This window comes from Somniosus microcephalus, chromosome 14 (assembly GCF_052327205.1).
Source record: "Somniosus microcephalus isolate GS21.2 chromosome 14, FLI_Smic_1.0, whole genome shotgun sequence".
Taxonomy (NCBI): Eukaryota; Metazoa; Chordata; class Chondrichthyes; order Squaliformes; family Somniosidae; genus Somniosus; species Somniosus microcephalus.
The window spans coordinates 29,927,501-29,948,317 of NC_141000.1; the positions used below are offsets into that span (position 1 = coordinate 29,927,501).

Genomic DNA, 20,817 nt, shown 5'->3' on the forward strand with positions numbered 1-20,817 from the left:
GCACCAGTAAACTGCATAATGCAACTGTGTGCGGCCGACTGGGAGATGCCGCTGATGTCTGCTGCTGATCCCTGGAAGGACCCCGAAGCAAAGAAGTTGAGTGCGGTGGTGACTTTGACGGCCACAGGTAAGGAGTGTCCACCTGCTCCTCTGGGCTGCAGGTGTTGGTGTAGCATTGTGCAGATATCAGTGACTACCTCTCGCGAAAGTCTCAGCCTCCTTTGGCACTGCTGCTCTGTCATGTTGAGGAAGCTCATCCTCGGCCTGTAAACCCTGTGTTGGGGGTATCTCCTGCGGCGCCATACAGCCTTGCGCTGTCCCCCTCTGCCCTGTGCAGCATCAGGTGGCTGAGGAGGAGGTTGGCGCTCTTGTTGGTGCTGCTGTTGTGCCTGGTTCTGCTGCTGCCACGGCTGCTCTTCCCCCGATTCTGAGGACCAGGATGACAGGTTCCCATTCCGCTAGTATATATGTCAGTTGCGGAACAGATGTTATAAGCGCTCAGTCAGTGTGAGGAGAGGGCTTTTCAAGGAGGTCACCATGCATATGGATCTCCACTTAAACACTTACAAGCTCAACTGACCTGCAAAATGTGTTACAAAACCTCAAAACACACAGTTCTGTCATCTGACAGTCAGCCATGTTGCAGGTCCGCTTTTATGCTGCAGGAGCAGCTGTCAACAATTCAGCGAGTTCCTGAACCCGGCACAATCAGCTGCCGTTTTTGTCGCACAATGGGCAACATGCTGAAAATATACTAAAATGGGAAGAACCTGTAAAAATGGAATTATCTAGGCTGTTAACAAGCCGTTAAGTGCCTCTCCCGTCGTTTGGTGTCGGGTCTGATCGGGACTCGCAGACCCGACACTTTGCAAAGTTACGTGGAGGCGAGATGGCGGAGGGTTCGCAACCTGTCGTCAATCATTTGGATTTTAACTCCCGACCCGCCTCCAAACCTGCCCTCTTGAGTGCCAGCAAAATTGCGGCCTTTAAATGCTCCTGAACAAGCCACTGCTGCTTATTAGTCAACAATCTTAATCTTTCAATTTCTGAATTTCACTCTTCTGTACTTATAATTATAACTGTTCTTGCATATTTTTTTTAAATCCTCATTGTGTCCCATTCTGGGCACTACACTTTAGGAAGGATGTGAAGGCCTTCAAGAGGTGCAGAAAAGATTTACACGAATGGTTCCAGCGATGAGGGACTTCAGTTACGTGGATAGACTGGAGAAACGGGGGGTTTTCTCCTTTTTAGAGCAGAGAAGATTGAGAGGAGATTTGATACAGGTGTCCAAAATCACGAGGGGTCTAGACAGAGTATATAGAGAGCAACTGTTCCCATTGGCAGAATGGTCGAGAACCAGAGGACGCAGATTTAAGATGATTGGCAGAAGGACCAAAAGCAATGTGAGGAAAAACTCTTTTACGCAGCGAGTGGTTAGGATCTGGAATGCACTGCCTGAAAGGGTGGTGGAGGCAGATTCGATCAGCTTTCAAAAGGGAGTTGGATAAGTACCTGAAGGAAAAAACTTTGCAGGGTTATGGGGAAAGGATGGGACTAGCTGAAGTGTTCTTGCAGAGAGCCGGGATGGGCCAAATGGCCTCCTGTGCTGTAACCATTCTATGATTCGATGGTAGTAGCAGCCACTGATTGCATCTTACCCATCTCGTTCCAACAAGTTTTTACTCGGTTCCAGACTCTTATTTTCCAATTTTCCCATATGGTACCATACCCTGGCCACCTCACTTGCAGTTCTCTCCACACAGAAGTGAGCAGCATAGCACAACAGCTTCCGCCCTTTCTCTACAAAGAACTCTTTATTATCTACTTGACCATCCACATGGTCTGTCACTGTTTTAAACGACGACTTTCCCTCCATTAGAAGGAAAAGCTCATCATTTCCCTTAAATTCACATTTTTAATTTACATTGTGTGTGATCCACTGATTTCATTGGCTGGGTGATAAGCTCCCGCAAGGCTCCTCTAGCATTTTCTAACTCCCGTTTCAACCTCCTGTTCTCTGTTTGTTTGAAAAATATCTGTTCCCGTATTGCCTGCTGACTCCCTAACCCTTGGGCTGTAGCAGTGGTAGCTGCCAGCTGTGACTGAGCCAGCGTGACCGATACACCGTCCAGTCATTGTCACTGTGTTGCCTCACTCCGCGCTTTCTCTTTTAACACATCAGTTACTCTATTTTCACTTATCTGCGTGCAAAAGTGAGCCGCGTTTCCTAACAAACGCCTTGCTGTTTTTAATGTCACCTTTATCCTCAGACACCAACCCCTCTGTGTGTCATTGTAGTCACATACGGCTCGTCTGTTTTGGTTGTTACAGTGACCAACACCTCACTACCGGCTACATCAATTAGCTTTTTTTGAAGAGCTTCCCTGACAGTCGCCATGGTTGTTCGAATTACTGGAGAGATAACCCTACGCATCCGCCGAAACAGTTTCCTACCTAAACGAAATTCGGTTTTGTACAACTTGGGTTTTGTACAACTCGCGATCGCGCTGGGTACTCTGCGTTACACAAGTGTTGCTCGTCAGATCCTGCCGTCAGTTGCCAAATGTAGGAGAATGCGAATTTGACACCACAAATGCTTTGCAACTTAATCTTTTTATTGTGTATGCAGCGCAATAAACAATATTGCCCTGTTTACCCTCTGGGTAAACCTTCGATCCTGAAATTGTCATGCATAGATGATGCATTATGGCATAAGTGTTATTGTGAATATGAGGTAGTTACTGCAAAACTTCCAGATGGCCAATCTGTTTTCCATTTAAGAATGTAACTAATCATCTTGGCCCCATTGCCTGTTTGCTTATCTCAAGACTATCTTGTTCATCTTGTTTCACAATGTGGCGACAAAAAGAAATCAACAGCACAAATCGCAAATCCTGCAACCCACATCCTGCATTTCAGCAGAAGCTGAAGAGTGCAGTCAGCTAAATTGTATACTGATGCATCAAGCCCTAAAGTTCTATGTCTGCCTTGTTATTGTCATAGATGTATAAGTCGGTTCGATGTTTTCAAGATGACAAGTTGGAGGATTGTAAACCAATGGAGTAAAGGTTGCAGGACTGTTAGTGCAGGGGTCTGGTCACATAAGAGTGGTAGGAGAAGGAGGTCTCTAGGTGAACTGCTGCGCTACAATGCATCTCTGGCCACCAGGTGCTCTTTGCATCTTCACCTTCCTCATCAGAGGATGAGTCCTCTTTGCTGCTAGACCTCCAGTCCTCTTTGTTGAGCAATGTTATGGAAACAATTACTCTGGAGACTCTGTTTGGTGAATATTGCAGAGAGCCTCCTGACCTATCAAGACACCTAAACTTCAACTTCAGTATTCCAATAGCTAGCCAGTTGCAGTGATATACCAGGTTTTTGTCTCACTGGGAGAGTTGATGCACCTTGTATGAAAAAACCCCCCAACTTTACCACCTAGTGGCACAAGAGAAATTCTGCATCAACTTCAGTATTACATAGGCAGTATTTATTTATATAGAATTACATAGAATCTGCAACACAGAAACGGGCCATTCGGCCCAACTGGTTTATACTGGTGTTCATGCACCATATGAGCCTCCTTCCTCTCTAATTACCTCTTCCCACCCCGCAATTCCCTTCTCCCTCAGGTATTTATCAAGCCTCCCCTTAAATGTATTAACCACTCCATGTGGCAGCGTATTCCACATTTTCACCACTGTCTGTAAAGCAATTCCTCCTAAATTCTGTATTTGTTCAGTTAGTGGCTCTCTTCTATTAATGCCCCCTTGTTCTGGACTCCCTACAAGTGGAACCACTTCCACCCTATTGAACCTCGTCATAATTTTAAAGACCTCTATCAGCTCTCCTCTTAGTCTTTTTTCCAGAGAAAAGAGCCCCCAGTCTGCTGAATCTGTCCTGATAGTTGCATTCTCTCAATTCTGGTAACATCCTTGTAAATCTTTACTGCACTTTCTCCAGTGCTTCAATATTCTTCTTGTAGTATGTGTAAAGTCTGTGGGTTGTGCAGTTAATAAATACACAGACTTCAGAAGTAACAAACAAAACAGGTCTTTACTATTCGAAGGTCCGGGCGAATCTGCCCCAGCAATCCTGCCACAACACTTATATACTGGTGTGGTCACTATCGGTATTACAGTATACAGAAGCCAAACAAATAGTGCCACACCTAAAGTAGTTCTCTTAAAGGTGAACGGTTACATTCAATAGTTCCCTTAAAGGTAGACGGGTACATACACTACAATCCTCCCTTTTTAGCTTATTACTTACAGAGTCTCCGTTAAACATACATATCTTCAACTTCCTATAAACAAATTACAGATATAATCTCGGTGGAGTCAATGTCACATAAAACAATTTACAGATATAATCTCGGTGGGAACAGTTCACAGGTTCAGTCTCTGCGGAAACAGTTCATAGATTCAGTCTCTGATCTTGACTCGTTCCGAACAACATTTCTTTGGTGTAGCCGGTTCACCTGGCTAGCGTGACTCCTCCATAGCCTTTTTCTTGACGTAACAGCTTGAACTTTCGTCCTGTTGAACCAGCAGTGCGGACTTTTACAACCAACTGGCTGTCTTGACATTTTCCAGTTTTTCAACTAATTTAGCTCCTTTCGTAGTGTCCCGCCTGAGATGGTAGAAGTGCTAATATTTTAGACAGTTATTATCTTCTTCTGCTTTTTCTTTTCTGCCTTTTTGAAACCCTCGGAGCTCCTTTCTCGGCTGCCAGCTGTAGCGCCACCAACTCTCTATGTTCCTTAGACCTTAAGTGCTTCCTCCGGATTTCAGCACTTTGGGAGTTTTCATCACAAGCTGGGCAGACCACATCCTCGTAATATTCAGTGTCACTCAACAGGTCATGGTAATATTCGGGTTCGTCCTGAGTTAGGCCAGCGAGAGAGCCTTCTTCTTCCTCCTCACCCGTCTGGACGTTAGCTGACGGTGGTTCCTTCCCTAGACATCTTTCTTGAAAAGACTTCTTCATGCATTCATATTCATCCCGCTCTTCCTGGGTTGTCTGCCATTCCTTCACTACTGACCTCATTTGTGAGTTCAATACCTTCCCTTCCACCGGGGATTGCGGTATCAGGCTATTTAATCCTTCTACTGAAGCAGCTGTTTCAACATTCTTCTGTTCACATTGACGTGATTCAACGAACTCTTCATAGAGTAAACTGTAACACAAAATCTGTGTTGCCACCTCAGTTATTTCCGTAACTTTTGGGAGCTCCGAATTCCTTCCCTTTGCAGATTGGAGTCTTGTCTCTCAGCATGTGAAGGAGTTGGCTGACCGTTAACTCTTCCACGGGGACTCTGTGGATCAGAGTCTTCCCCATTTCATCCACCTTACCCTCCAATGCTTTCACCTTCCTTTCCTCTTGTACTTTGGTTTCAAGCGCTCGAAGAAGTTGCGCCTTGATGCTCCCAAGCTCATGTTCAGAGCCCATTCTTAGTCTCTGTGTTTCTTACAGTTTCCTTCCCTTCCACTGACAGGATTCCCAGTTGACTCTGCTCTTCAAGTCGTTGAACCTCGGTCATTGCCGCCTCATATTTGTCTTGGGTTTCCTTCAATATTTTTATGAGTTCTTGGACATCTTGTTTTTCATGTTCTGCCAAGTCTTTCACCTCTAAATTCTCATCTATGGATGGAACTTCTACCGATGAGTCTGTCTTGGCCTTGAGCTCATCAAGAATTTCCTGCAGCCTTTGGACTTCTTGCTCATGTTCAACCTTTAGTTGTTCATATGCTTCTACTGAAACTAGCTTTTCGGAGGTTGCCGAGTTAATCCCCTCCAGAATTGTAGCCTGGGCCTGTTCATACTGTTCTTTCAACTTCTCACACTCTGCTTGTAAGGAGTCGTAGAGAAGAACTGGAATAAAATCCCGGCTTCCTGAAGATTCCTCTTCATTTGCTACTTTCGCAATTTCCTGTTGGAGTTCAGCCAAGGCTGCTATGCTATCTGCCTCTTGAAGTCTCACTGCCATCAAATCTTCTTTATTCTTGCAGCCTATCTCAGTCATTTTCCGTTTATTTTCATTTAACTGAGTGATAAGCTCCTCTTGCAACATGGCCACATTATTCACATCAGGTAAAGAAGCGTTTCTCTTTTCCATGTCCAAGATTTTTTTTCTGCATCTCTAAGTGCACACTGCGATTCAGCTTCTCTTAACCTTGCCTGCACTAGCTCCGTCTCCAATTGCAGAACAAAATCCTCAGTGTAGCGTGGTTTGCCTTTATGCTGTATCTCTAGATCATGCAAATATTCTAACTCCTGAACATCATAAGGGAGGTGTGATCGGTAATTGGTCACGATGGCTCTATGGTCGCTTTCTGCTTGAGCCAGCAGGTTCTGTTGTCTTTCCAGACTCTCCCATTCGGTGTCATAGAACTTTTTCATTGTTTTCATCTCTTGTACGAGACGGTAACTTAATTGTTCGAATTGTTGTCGTACTTTGAAATAACGTTGAGTTCGAGCTCGGTGTTCCTCCGTAATGCATATGTCTGTGACTTGGACAGACTCAGAATTCTCTGTCTTTATGCACGCCATCGTTTTTCCAACCTTAGTCAGTGAGTTCATGTTAACCTTGTTTTTCATACGTGGGCAAGACTTATCGTCTTCCGGCTCAGAGTCTGAGCTGCTTGTCTGCACCGAGTCCTCACTCGTCATTGCTTGTAGGTAGTGCCATTCCATGTCTATTTTCTTGATCCACTCCCGTCCTAGAAGTGGTGGTCCTCCCTCATGTAGTACATACAAGTTCATTCTTGGGTGTTCTTTACCCCTATCTCTCACCTTGACTCTTATTTTTCCCATGGGGTATACTTTATGCCCCGTGTATGTCTGCAATACGAACTTGGTATATCTTAAGGGTATGTGTGAGAATAGCCGGTGGTAATCCCCTCGATTTATGACTGATACAGCTGATCCAGTGTCCAACTCCATTTTCACTTGGACTCCAGCTATTTTTAGCATGACCCAGATAGTTTGTAGGTCAGCTTCCTTACTCACATGGTGGATACTCAGACTACCCAGCTCCTGGCCGTTTGGATCTGAGTCTGGATTCTGTTCGTCTGAACTCTGCTCAGCCCCCTTGTATACCTTGTTGTACTTTTCTTGTGATGGCTTCCTTTGGTTGTTGGTCTTCTTCCCTGACCGGCATACCTTAGCGATGTGACCCAGTTTGCCACATTTCCTACATTCTTGGTTCTTAAACCAGCATTGATTCTGGTCGTGTGTTGTCTTCCCACAACGATAGCATTTTGTTGTACTCGAGGTAATTTGGTCCACCCCGAGCGCCGCCGCCTTTAGTTGCATTTCCGCCGTTCCTTTCGCGGCGGCTTCGTGTGATGCGGCTATAAGGACAGCCCTGTCAAGTGTAAGGTCGTTCTCTTCGAGTAGGCGCTTTTGCGTCCCTTCCTTGGACAATCCGCCTACGAACTTGTCTCGCAGTGCCTCTGTCAGATTCCCTCCGAACTGGCAGTATTTTGCTAGCCTACGCAGTTCGACCAAGTATTCTGCGTTGTTTTCGTCTTTCCGTTGCGTTCTTGCATAGAATTTGAATCGTTCAGCCAACATCAACGGTGCGGGGTTCAAGTCGTCCTTCAGAACAACCACAATCTCTTCGAAAGACTGATCCGCCGGTTTAGCTGGTGCTAGTAAATCCTTCAAGAGCCCGTATGTCTTTGCGCCCATCGAGTTTAACAATGTTATCGCCTTGTCGTCTTCCTCTATTTTGTTGGCTTCACAATAGATCTCGATGCGTTCCACGTACGTGGCCCAGTCTTCTATCTCAGAATTAAAATCATTAATATTCCCTCGCTTAGGCATCTTTCTTCCCTTGGGAGCAGCACCAGTATTTCTTTAAGTATTCTTATTTATTTGTTTGTTTCTAAGATGGCGGTTTTCCCGCGAATTCGGCGGTTTCCCGCTCTTTCTTCCTCTCCCCGCCCACTTCAATGGCGGTATGTCAATCAAGATGGCGGTTTTCCCGCTCTTCCTTTCTCGCCCCGCCCACTTCAATGGCGGTTTCCCGCTTCTGGCATCTTCTCCGCCTAATGGCGGCTTCCTGCGTTTCTTCCCGGTGGAAGGGGTACGCTTCCCCCACAGCGGACAGGTTCAGCCGCTGGCTGGCTACCGCACAGCTCCCCTTACTCGGCTATGTCTTTTCCTCCCGCCCGCACGGCTCTACCGGCGCTGGGTACACCCCGTTTTCGGCTGTGTCTCTCACCCACTCCTGCACGTTCGGTTTTGCCGGCTCTGAGTACCCCGTTGGTGGAGAACAGCTCAGCCGCTGGACTGGCTCCTCGCAGTCTCTCTCTCCGCACCCGGCTCTCACCCGCACGGTTCCCGTTCGCCTCCCCAGCCCTCTCGCAGACCGGTGTTTCCCTCCCCGGCTGCGGCTGGGTTTCTCTTCCCGCGCCTACTCGCAGGCTCAGCGCTTCGTGGCTGCGGTCGTTGCCCGGATTTTTCCCGCCGATCGCGGTCCGGCTGTCACCCGACGCCGTTGGACCCGACTTTTGGCCGGCACAGCTCCCCCTCGACCGAGGTCGAGTGCTCTGCCCTTATCCTCCGGATACTTCTACACCTTCCCCTACTCACAGTCTCTTCGGCCGCCTTGTTCCCTGCTGATCGGCTCACTCTGTACCGTGGTAGAAGGGTAGTCAGTGCCTGTTGCAGACGGAAGCTTTTGTTGCTAAAGTCTTCCACCTTTCTCCTGCTGCAGCCTCGTGTTTTCTTCCAGCAGCACGACGAGGGCGGTTGCCTCTCTTCGACGCTCTTCTTGCTTTGGTAATCTTGCCGCAGGGTACGATCGGACTCGTCGCCACTGTAAAGTCTGTGGGTTGTGCAGTTAATAAATACACAGACTTCAGAAGTAACAAACAAAACAGGTCTTTACTATTCGAAGGTCCGGGCGAATCTGCCCCAGCAATCCTGCCACAACACTTATATACTGGTGTGGTCACTATCGGTATTACAGTATACAGAAGCCAAACAAATAGTGCCACACCTAAAGTAGTTCTCTTAAAGGTGAACGGTTACATTCAATAGTTCCCTTAAAGGTAGACGGGTACATACACTACAGTATGGAGACCAGAACTGCGCAGAGTACACCAAGTGTGGTCTAAGCAAGGTTCTGTTTAAATTTAACATGATATTATCTTCTGCTTTTGTATTCTATTCCTTGAGCACTGAGCTGCAGTACTTTGATTGCATGCTTAATGGCTTTATCAACTTGTGTTGCTACTTTTATTGATTTATGATCTATATTCACAGATCTCTTTGCTCCTCTACCCTGTTTAGTTTCTTACTTTCCTAGGAATAAGTGGCCTCCTTATTCCTCCTACCAAAATGAACCAGCTCACACTTCGATATTTAATTTAATTTAATTTGCCAATCATCTGCCCCTTCTGCAAGCCTGTTTATGTCTTCCTGTATTTTGGTGCCATCTTCATCATTATTAGCTAAACACCCAATTTGGTATTGTTTGCTAATTTCAACACCATACCTCCAATTACTAGTCAACCAGGAGCAGCTTCCTCTCATCGTTGGACAACTCTGATCCCTGTTTCCATAGCAGCGGCCATGTCATTGTACCATTGCCAGCTTGACTCTCTGAACCTGTTCGGCAATCTCCAGATTGCTGTTAGCCTGTTCCACCACCTACTCCTGCTTAACCTGTTTGGTGTTCCCTGTGGTGCCAACTAGCTCTTGTGGGCTTTGGTTTGTGCTGGATGGGTGTACAGGGCACATTGTCAGAGCTTTTGGATGAGATGTTAAACAGAGGCCCCATCTGCCCTCTTAGGTGGCTGTATGCTGGCACTATAGCATGTATTATGGGACCATTTGGAAAAAGAGCAGGGGAGTTCTCCCTGGTCTTCTGGACAATATCCCTCAACCAACACCAAAAGAAAGATTGCTGTTTGTGGGACCTTGCTGTGTGTAAATTGGCTGCTATGTTTCCTTCATTGCAACAGTGACCACACTTCAAAAGTACTTAATTGCCTGTAAAGCACTTTGTGATGTCCTGAAGTCGTGAAAGACGCCATATAGATGTAAGTCTTTTTTTAAAGTTTGCTTGAGTAGTTTTCAATGCTGTGAAGGCAGACTTATGCTGTGTAATGGCTTTGAAGTTTGTGTAAACTACAGCAAGGCTTGTTTCCTATAATCAAAAGGTAATGACTGTATTCTTTGCTGGTGTCTCCTCTTTGTAACCAGTTTCAGGGAGCAAACAAAACAAAGTGGTTCAAAAGCAGAAAGGTTATTTTTGGGAAGGGAAGGAGGTTCATTTGTGCTCATCAGTGCTGAGGAATTAAACACTCGCTTTGTTAGACCTTTTCACTTTGTGCTCTGGATTCAGGTCAACTGAGACTGCTCAAAATCATGTCAGTTACTGCTATCAGAGAAAGGAAATCTTCATAACATCATGAGATGAAAGGTTTGTGTTCTAATTCATAGTGCTGCCTAGTTCCAAAGCTGCAAGAGCTTAGTAATGAAGGAACGACTGCAGTGCCAACCTCCAATGTCTGAATCTACAAAGTGCTGAAATTCACCTTTATTTGTTCTTGCTGATGTGAGGGAACAAACAGTCCATGAACTTTGCAGAAAGTGCTCACCCCATTCCTCCTTTCTATCATTGCACAGCAAGGACAAGAACAGACCAAAAAACGGATTCTTCTGCTCTTGATCAAATTGAGTTGCACTCACTTACTGGAGCAATCACTACTGAAACTGACATTGTACTGGGCAGTTTCTGTCAGATGAACCTGATCTTGTGGATCCTGGGCAATCCCTCAAATCTCTAAAGTACCATTGGTTGCCTGAAGACAGAGCAGATACATCAACCAAAATTCCTTGAGGTTAGTCATCAACTCTTTGAGAGACTTGAGTACTCTAGAAATGTTCTCATTGAGGATGTTGCAAGTACTAGCTCTGAATTCATAGAGCATGCTACTCAATTACCAAAGTCGAAATTAATTTCCTATCCTCACATGATTCCTCAGGATGCAGCATCAGCCCCTTCCCCATTTCTTGTGCACAGAGAGCCACGAACTGAACATTACAGTTCCTCCTGGCTCCACCAGAAGCACACTTTAAACAATGCATCTAATTCTTGGTAATAACCGGAGTGGGAAGAGACATTCACCATGTCCCTGGGGGAGGAGGAGCATATCACAACCTGGTCTTTCATCCCTGATGTATTTTGCTGTTGGGATCACCATGGATCCGGGTGTCCTTATCCCTACACCCTTCCTTTGGGTGAAATGGGGCAGAAGGAAAGAGTTGGTTTTATCTAGTTTGGTGGGAGGAGGCTCAAGCTTGGTAAAGGTCAAGAGTTCAGAATTTTAGCATAAACAGCCAGCTAGCAGTCCACAGTTGGAAGTTGCTGACCACATCAAAGGGGCTATAAGAGATCATTGGCCATGTCCCCCTCACACCTAGGCAGGTTTTCCTCCCAGGCACAGCTGGCAATCAAAACCACCACTCCAGGACATCAATCAGCCACAATGTTTGGCATTTAATAGTAGGGTTTAATTCATTGAACTGTGCTTTGAATGACCTGCTAGATAGATTCCCATCCAGCTATAATATTGAACAATCAGGCCATTATACCAAAGAGTTCCTGAACTACACGTTATTGCCTTGCCCTCCGGTGTGAATATTGTGGAGTATTGTAATGTAAATTCCCTACAGATTGCAAAAACTGCTAGCAATAACTGATATTAACCCTGTGTGGCCAGCAGTAAACAATCCAATAATTAATTTTACTGAGCCAAAAATGTTTCATTTGTGTTAAAGTTCCTGGGAGGCAGCCAACAGAAGGAGCGAGAGACAGGGAAGTCGAAAGGCAGGTGCTAGCTGCAGTTTTCTCGTGACATTCTGTTTCTCTTCCTCCTCGTGCTGTTGTGCCCTGATCAGGGGGCTGATTCCCTGTCGCCCGAGACTTGTCGGGATGTCCATGTTGCGGATCGACCCAGGTGGAATTGCCTGGACCTGCCGGTAATCCAGGTTTGTAGCATTTGCATACTGGAGTTAGCCACTGGCTGGGACTTCTGCCCAGGCGCTGGTGGCATACCAATGGGGAGGGGCTGGGGGTGGATATTCGAAACGGTGCCTCAAGGGTCTGTGGCAGCTTAAAGGTTTCATTTTATTCCTCCATTGTGACAGAGGAAATTTCATATTGGTGCAGGAAATCGCCCCACAGTTGGTGACGGGACTAATGCAGGTGCAGCAGAGATTATTTTCCCTCTCGATGGCAGGAAGTTAGAGGGCTGGTGAGCTTGATGGGAGGTGCCAGATGCAGTCAATACCAGCAGCAGAGAACCTGGGTCTAATGCTGCAAAAAAAACCATTCAACTATCTCACTAGGAGTGGCGCATGTACTTATGTATCCGAATAATTCACTGCACTCACGACTGTGCAACCCTTGTACTCATGCATTTCTCTAACGAAGTGTTTAGCTTCTCATGGGTTGCCACGACACGCATTTATCACCTCACTTGTCAAATAACAATTCCTTAATTACAAAACTGTACATCATAAGTTTCATCAAAATCCTTTTATGCCTGGACTTTGCATGCTATATGATTCTGACACAGCAGTACTAATCTAGAGCACCCAGCGATCTGGCTAACTGATGGAGACATGACACAGATGGCAACTAAGGAATAGAAAACAAAACTTGTACCAGGAAACTCTCTTTTAACCGGCACCGAAATAACCGGAAATCTCTGTTAACTGGCAAAATTCAGGAGTAGGTTCAGGTAAGTTTTACTTCATATTAGTGGCAGTTCCTGGATCTGTGGCTGTGTAACTGGGGTTTGTGCACTTGTTGCTAAGCAACAAGGACGCTTGGTCTGTGGCCGGAGTTCCTGCACATGTTGCTAAGCAACAGGGAAGCCTGGATTTGTTGCTGTGTACGGAGCTCTCGTACCTTTTAACTATACCTCTCTGTAATCCGGACTTTTTGATAAACCGGCACGACGCTGGTGCCGGATAATAGCGTTTCCTGTACTTGTATTGCACCCTTAGCATCCCAGGCCGCTTCACAAATAAGCACAAGGAAAACAAATGCCAATCTGGAAGAGAGAGATTAGGAGAGGTGACTGAAGGATTGGTCAAAGAGATAGGTCTTGAGGGAAGTTTGTGAAAGTAGAGAAGGAAGTGGAGAGGTTTAGGTAGGGAGTTTCAAAGAGTAGGACCAAGGTGGATGAATGCTCTGCCACCTAGGAGAGATGGGGGGTCAGAGGAGCAGAGTGTTTAGAAGGGATAACAGGCTGCAGGTGATTGCAGTGATAGGGTGGGGCAAGGCCATGGAGGGATTTATAAATGAGGACAAGGCTTTTACATGTGATGCATTGTGGACAGGGTGATGGGTGAGCATGACTTGGCTTGGGGCAGGATTCTTGTGGCAGAGCTTTGGACAAGTTAGAATTTATGGAGGATGGGAGTCCAGCAAGGAGAGCGCTGGAGTAGTGGAGTTTAGAGGTGGTTAAGATCTGAATAAAGGTCTCGCCAGCAGAAAGATAAAGGCAGGCAATGTAACAGAGATGGAAGTAAGTGGGCTTGGTGTTGGATAGGTTTGGAGTTTAACGTTCAGCTTGTATGAGGAAAGGATTAATAATTTTGGCTAGGAAGGGGAGTTGAGTGAGGATTTCATTGAGGGAGCAGAAGGTCTCATGGATAAGATGAGCTTCGAGAGGACAGCATGAAAGATAGGTGAGACACTGCAGAGTTGGGGGTCCCAGGTTAGAGTGATTGAGAGACAAAGGGTAGTTGGCAGGAGGAGAGGAGGAGGAGGCTGAGGTGATCTTGGATATGATGGTGTTTGAGGTGAGGTAGATGGGTGAAGGAGAGAGGTCGAAGAGGGTGGTTGGTTATGGAACAATGGAGCCTGGGATTATCTCTGCCTACCAGGAGATCCTGGATTAGTAGGTGATTTTGGCTGTGGAGCAGAATATGCTTCTGCTTTGCGTGGTGAAGCCAGATCTGGTGATTGTTGGCAAGGCCAGTTGTCTGCCAGATTCATTTGGGGTTGCGTCCCTCCTACTTGAAGGAGTGAAGATGGGAGGAGGGAGTTGTACTGGAGGGAGTGATGGGATGGAATACAACGATTGATTTGCTGGGAACAAGAGCACTGAGAGTAGGGGGAAAGGGAGTGATTAAATAGACTGAGAGCGGCAGAGGTGTCATGAGGACCAATGGTGAGGGAGTTGGGAGTTTATAAGTTTGTGCGGGAGTTTTTTCAATCGGTAAATGTGTTTGACTATGTAGGAGAAGAATACGCATTAAAAATAATCATCTCCCAGCCCAGTGAAGGAGGGAGAGCAGGCGGAGGGCTGCCACACAGAGGTCTCCTGGCTTTGAAGGAGCTGACCCAGTAAATTCAGGGCTGTGACTTGGCTCATTGGTGCCTCTGCCACTGGACTCAGTATTGAGTCCAGTGACAGAGGCTCCAATCAAGTGAACTGCTTAGTCCTGGATGGTGTCAAGCTTCTTGAGTGTTGTTGCCATCCAGGTGAGTAGAGGCTTTATGGATCAGGAGGTAACCCACTCGTCGCAGAGTGCCCAGTCTCTGCCCTATTGTTCTAGCTGCTGTGTTGATCTATCTGGTCCAGTTAAGCTTCTGTTCAGTGATGACCTCTTCAGCATGTTGGTGGGGACTTAGTGAAGGTGATGCCATTGGAGTTTATAGGGAGATGGTTGGACCATTTCTTGTTGGAAACGGTCATTGCCTAGTGCAGTTGTCTCTTTAATTCTTACACTGCTGCTGGGTTCTAGGATAAACAGCAGTCTCCCGGCGTGACAAGTTTGTTTATTTTCAGCAGACGCACTGTGATGCTAAAATAAACATTAAGAACAAACTTGCATTTATATCAGCATGTCCCAAAGCACTTCACAACCAATGAATTACTTTTGAAGAGTAGTCGCTGTTGATATTCAGGCATACCATCCTGACCTGGAAATGTATCACCGTTCCTTCATCGTTGCTGGGTCAAAATCCTGGAACTCCCTCCCTAACTGCACTGTGGGAGTACCTTCACCACACGGACTGCAGCGGTTCAAGAAGGCGGCTCACCACCATCTTCTCGAGGGCAATTAGGGATGGGCAATAAATGCCGGCCTTGCCAGTGACACCCACATCCCGAGAGTGATTTTTTTTTTAAATGGCATTACTACAGTAATAAAGCTACTCCAATATTGCATCTAGCCTTATCACTGTAAAGTTAACTTCCATTTTGGAGATGGTTTTCCAGTTAGCAAAAACTTTTTTAAAAACCATGTCTAGAGGGCAGCCAGTTCAAAGACCTGAAGATGTTTTGAAGATTGAGTTGGTTGCATCATTAAAGTGTGCAGCTGTACAACACCTGGAGATGCAAATTCATCCACAGTACTCGAAGGATAATAAAAATGGTTGATTAGACTGCGATTAGTATATTGAAAATGGTTACAGCTGGGAGTCGGTTGATTATAATCATGTCAATTTGCTTCTCATAAATTTCGCGTTATTCAGTCATGCCAGAAATAGAACCCCTTCACGGCACAATCTATTTGAAGCGATGTGAGAGAACGTGGAAGTGTAGACCTTATTGAATATTACCAAAAATCCGACACACATTCGGATATATAACGATAGCAAAATACTGCGGATGCAGGAAATCCGAAATAACAGCAGAAAACGCTGGAAAAACTCAGCAGGCCAGGCAGAATCCGTGGAGAGAGAAATAGAGTTAACGTTTCAGGTCGATAACCTTTCATCAGTTCTGACAAAAGGTCATCGACCTGAAACGTTAACTCTGTTTCTCTCGCCATGGATGCTGCCCTGGCCTGCTGAGTTTTTCCAGCGTTTTCTGTTGTTATTTCAGATATATAATGCATTTTACGTAATCTTTTATTGTGTCAAATTTGTTGTATAAATGTACAAAATGGGATTTTCTTGATCTTTTTAAACAATGATTTTCTTCCCTTCCTCATTTCTCGGATCTTCTTGCTCCACGCTCCAGGCCTGGCTAAATGGGAAGGGCAGGTGGAGGACTTGCTTCCAGGTCCCATGCAGCCTGGAGGTGTGCAAGAACAGCCTATGCTGACATTGGGACCCGGCTGAGATTGTGAACTCGGAGGGACTGCTAGAACAAGCTTGTACCAGATGTGGTCCTCCTTGTGAAATAAATCATGATCCTCAGTTTCCAGTGATCGAGGGGTCTAGAATGAGGGGGAGTATCAATTTAAGATTAAGCATAAGAGATTTATTGACAGAGCAGGAGAAGCTTTAGTTTTTTTTACACAGTGAGGCTGTGAAATGCACTACCGGAGTTGCCGATTGAAGCAGGGACGATGGCCGAGAATCTCCTTGGAGCTGCTCCCTCTCCCCTGCCGTAACTTCATCGGAAATGCAGGAATGTCCGCTTGCATGCACGTAAGCAGGATTTCCATCGCACCTCTGGCGAAGTTATGGTGGTGGAACAGGTCTGTATCAACATTTAAGAATGGGCGAGATACAGCAAATTTTTTATCCGGCATGGACAGGACCGACGTGGTGCCGGTTCATCAAAAATTCCGGATAACCGAACGCTATAGTAAAAGATACGGAGCTGAGAGCTCCGTATAAAGCAACAAACCCTGTAGCTTCAAAACAATGGCCACAAGTTGCAAGTGTCTCTGTAGCTTAGCAACAGCTGCAGCCACACCCTTGCACAGCAAGGAGGAAGGCAAGTAATAAAAGTTACCTGAACCTACTCCTGAATTTTGCCGGTTAACTGAGATTTCCAGTTATTTAGGTGCTGGTAAATCGAAAGTTTCCTGTAGATGGCTGGAGCAAAGGAAATGGGAACTGCTGGTGTGGTCGATAAACACCAATACAGAGTGTTTGGGCTGAATGACCTGTTTCCATGCTGTAATTACTCTGAGAACCCTTGATGTAATTTCTGTTGGAGTAAAAATCTGGGATAAATTATGTGGCATTTGAAATCTCAGAATTTTAAACAATAAACTTTTCCCAATAAGAGAAACTTTGAGTGGCCCTGTAACTAAAAAAGTAGAGCAAATGACTTTGAAACAAGAGACCTGATCAAGAGGTTCAGTCCTGAGGAGACCAGCGTGAAGAGATCCTTTCCTACAATACTTCAGGACACATTCCTGTTATCAGTTATATCCTGCACTCAATGAGAGTGTTGGTGAGCGTATTTTAAAGTTAATTTTTCTCAGCTAATGTTCTGGGAAAATAATTTTATTTTAAAACATTTGTACATGAAACAGGAAAAAAGATATGAAAGTTATTTCAAAAATAGTGTTGGATTTTGAATGTTCCGTATGATTGTTAGATCAGCAAAATCGATATCTGTATGTTCTTTGTTTTATAAAAGAGTAATGAATTTGATTTTGTTCCCTGTTCTTTCCTTCACCTCTTCTGTTCTCCTTCCCCCATTCTAATCGCTGCAGAAAGTGACAATCACTTGACCGTGGCCCAATCAATGAAGAAAGAGTTTGACAGCACGGAAACTTCGGATTTAAAGTTCCTTGTGGATGGAAAGATTATCCACGCTCACAAAGCTGTTCTCAAAATAAGGTACCAGCCCAAAATCCTCAGTCACGCACTCATGTCAGGAATTGTTAATAAATGTGAGAAATAGTTCACTGTCTGAGAATCAATGGGAGATTTCTTTTAGGTTCCGAACTATTCTAAAATCGGAGTGCTATCCAGCCTTTTAAAGGGTTTGTTAATGAAACCATTATTCTGTAGATTAGATTTGTTAAATATTCAAGCTGTTTGTTCCCCATAATTAATTCAGTTTTAAAATGTCTTCAGTTTTGTACACTGTGAAGCCCCTTCCAGGCTGTGGATATTAACCTCTGATTGTGTTTTTAAATTCTCATCCTTGTTTTCAAATCTCTCCAGGGCCTCGCCCCTCCCTATCTCCGTTACCTTCTCCAGCCCCACAACCCTCCGAGAACTCTGCATTCCTCCAATTCTAGCCTCTGGCACATTCCCCATCTAGGCCCGAAGATTTGGAATTCCCTCCCCAAACCTCTTCACCTCTCCACCTCCCTCCTCCTCCTATAAGACGATGCTCAAAACCTAACTCTGACCAAGTGTTTGGTCACCTGCTCTAATGTCTCCTTCTTGGCTTGGTATCAATTTTTGCCTGATTACACTCCTGTGAAACACCTTGGCATGTTTTACTATAAAAATATAAATGCAAATTGTTTTTTTGTTCATTTATACTTCCTTCCCCCATTGATTCTTTGTAAGTAAATACTAAATGCGGGATACTTGGCAGGTAGGCACTGGATACAGTCATTGTGCGGGTGTTGAACTTGTATTCTCTTCCTCCTCCACAACCCATTTATTCAGCCCTGCACCTAGGATTGTGGAGGATTTTGCTGAAAGTGGTGTTGTCTTCAAAGAAACTAACTCAAGAAAAATGCTGTTCTAGAAAATAAGTTTAAAGCTAATTAACGTACAGGCAAAGTAAATGTACTTTTGGTGTTGCGGTTTCCAATTAGCCCTTTGACACTTCAATTTCCTGAGAGCTGCTTTTTTAAAAAGATGCTTCTTCTCCTTCATTTCAATCATGCAGGTGTGAACACTTCCGATCCATGCTCCATGATGACGAGGTAATTGAAATCGACCAGTTTAGCTATCCGGTGTACCGTGCCTTTCTAGAATACCTGTACACAGACTCTGTCAACCTACCTCCCGAGGATGCAATAGGTACCGTGTACTGGCTATTTTACAGATATGTAAATGTTAATTATTTTCTTATGTAATGTCACACACAGCAGGTGAGGAAGATTAGAACTGTAGATTTTGTTCTGCTAAAAATAGGCCTTTAGGGAGGATTTAAAAAAAATCACCTTTTTAGAGTTGCTAGATTAACAATACTTTTATATTGTTCTCTGATTGCCGGCACTCGTTGTTAGGGGTTTCACAGAACCAATGACCATTGCCAGAGTGTTTTTAGACTGGGGGTCAGGAAGACCTATTTATTTACTGGATTTTTCCTGGCACTGCTGCAGGGGTCGGTGTGTTTCAGTGCTGGTCATGGGGTTGCATTGTAATGTCACACACAGGTATATTTATTGTACAGGTGTGTTATACAGCTGTGTTATTATACAGGTGGATGTATAAAAACATAAGAAGTAGGAGCAGGAGTAGGCCATACGGCCCCTCGGGCCTGCTTCGCCATTCAATAGGATCATGGCTGATCTGAACCTAGACTCACGTCCACTTCCCTGCCCACTCCCCATTACCCTTAATTCCCTTATCAGCTAGGAAACTGTCTATCTCCGTTTTAAATTTATTTAATGTTGCAGCTTCCACAGCTCTCTGAGGTAGCAAATTCCATAGATTTACTACCCTCTGAGTGAAGAAGTTTCTCCTCATCTCAGTTTTGAAAGGGCAGCCCCTTATTCTAAGATTATGCCCCCTAGTTCTAGTCTCACCCATCAGTGGAAACATCCTCACCGCATCCACCCGATCAAGCCCCCTCACAATCTTATATGTTTCGATAAGATCGCCTCTCATTCTTCTGAATTCCAATGAGTAGAGGCCCAACCTACTCAACCTTTCCTCATAAGTCAACCCCCTCATCTCCGGAATCAACCGAGTGAACCTTCTCTGAACTGCCTCGAGAGCAAGTATATCTTTTCTTAAATATGGAAACCAAAACTGTACGCAATATTCCAGGTGTGGCCTCACCAGTACCCTGTATAACTGCAGCAAGACTTCCCTGCTTTTATACTCCATCCCCCTTGCAATAAAAGCCAAGATTCCATTGGCCTTCCTGATCACCTGCTGTACCTGCATACTAACCTTCTGTGTTTCATGCACCAGGACCCCTAGATCCCTTTGTACTGTAGCACTTTGCAGTTTCTTTCCATTTAGATAATAACTTGCTCTTTGATTTTTTTCTGCCAAAGTGCATAACCTTACACTTTCCAACATTATATTCCATCTGCCAAATTTCTGCCCACTCACTTAGCCTGTCTATGTCCTTTTGCAGGTTTTTTACGTCCTCCTCACTTACTGCTTTCCCTCCCATCTTTGTATCGTCGGCAAACTTGGATACGTTGCACTCGGTCCCTTCCTCCAAATCGTTAATATAGATTGTAAAGAGTTGGGGTCCCAGCACTGACCCCTGCGGAACACCACTAGTTACTGATTGCCAACCCGAGAATGAACCATTTATCCCAACTCTCTGTTTTCTGTTAGATAGCCAATCTTCCACCCATGCCAGTATATTACCCCCAATCCCGTGATTTTTTATCTTGTGCAGTAATCTTTTGTGTGGCACCTTGTCAAATGCCTTTTGGAAGTCCAAATACACTACATCCACTGGTTCCCCTTTATCCACCCTGTTTGTTACGTCCTCAAAGAATTCGAGCAAATTTGTCAAGCATGATTTCCCCTTCATAAAACCATGCTGACTCTGTCCGATTAAATTATGCTTATCCAAATGTCCTGTTACTGCTTCCTTAATAATAGACTCCAACATTTTACCAACCACAGATGTTAGGCTAACTGGTCTATAGTTTCCAGCCTTTTGTCTACCTCCCTTTTTAAATAAGGGCGTTACATTAGCAGTTTTCCAATCTGCTGGGACCTTTCCTGAATCCAGGGAGTTTTGGAAAATTACCACCAATGCATCCACAATCCCTACCGCTACTTCTCTCAAGACCCTAGGATGTAAGCCATCAGGTCCAGGGGATTTATCCGCCTTAAGTCCCATTATCTTACCGAGTACCATCTCCTTAATGATTTTAATCGTGTTTAGCTCCTTCTCCCCCCCCCCCCCCCCCCATAGCCCCCTGTTTGT

General features: G+C 45.1%; 1 protein-coding gene across 7 annotated transcripts in view; it reads left to right on the forward strand.

Moving 5' to 3' along the window:
* Positions 1-20,817, forward strand: part of LOC147107418 (RCC1 and BTB domain-containing protein 2-like) — a 78,451-nt gene that overhangs the window by 45,104 nt on the left and 12,530 nt on the right. For 6 of the 7 annotated variants that reach the window (XM_086006452.1, XM_086006451.1, XM_086006454.1 and 3 more), the window contains 2 exons: positions 17,441-17,567; positions 18,580-18,713. In XM_086006452.1, the coding sequence (XP_085862578.1) occupies positions 17,441-17,567; positions 18,580-18,713 (261 nt within the window). The remainder of the gene's footprint in view (positions 1-17,440; positions 17,568-18,579; positions 18,714-20,817) is intronic. The other variant, XM_086006453.1, reaches the window with a different exon arrangement.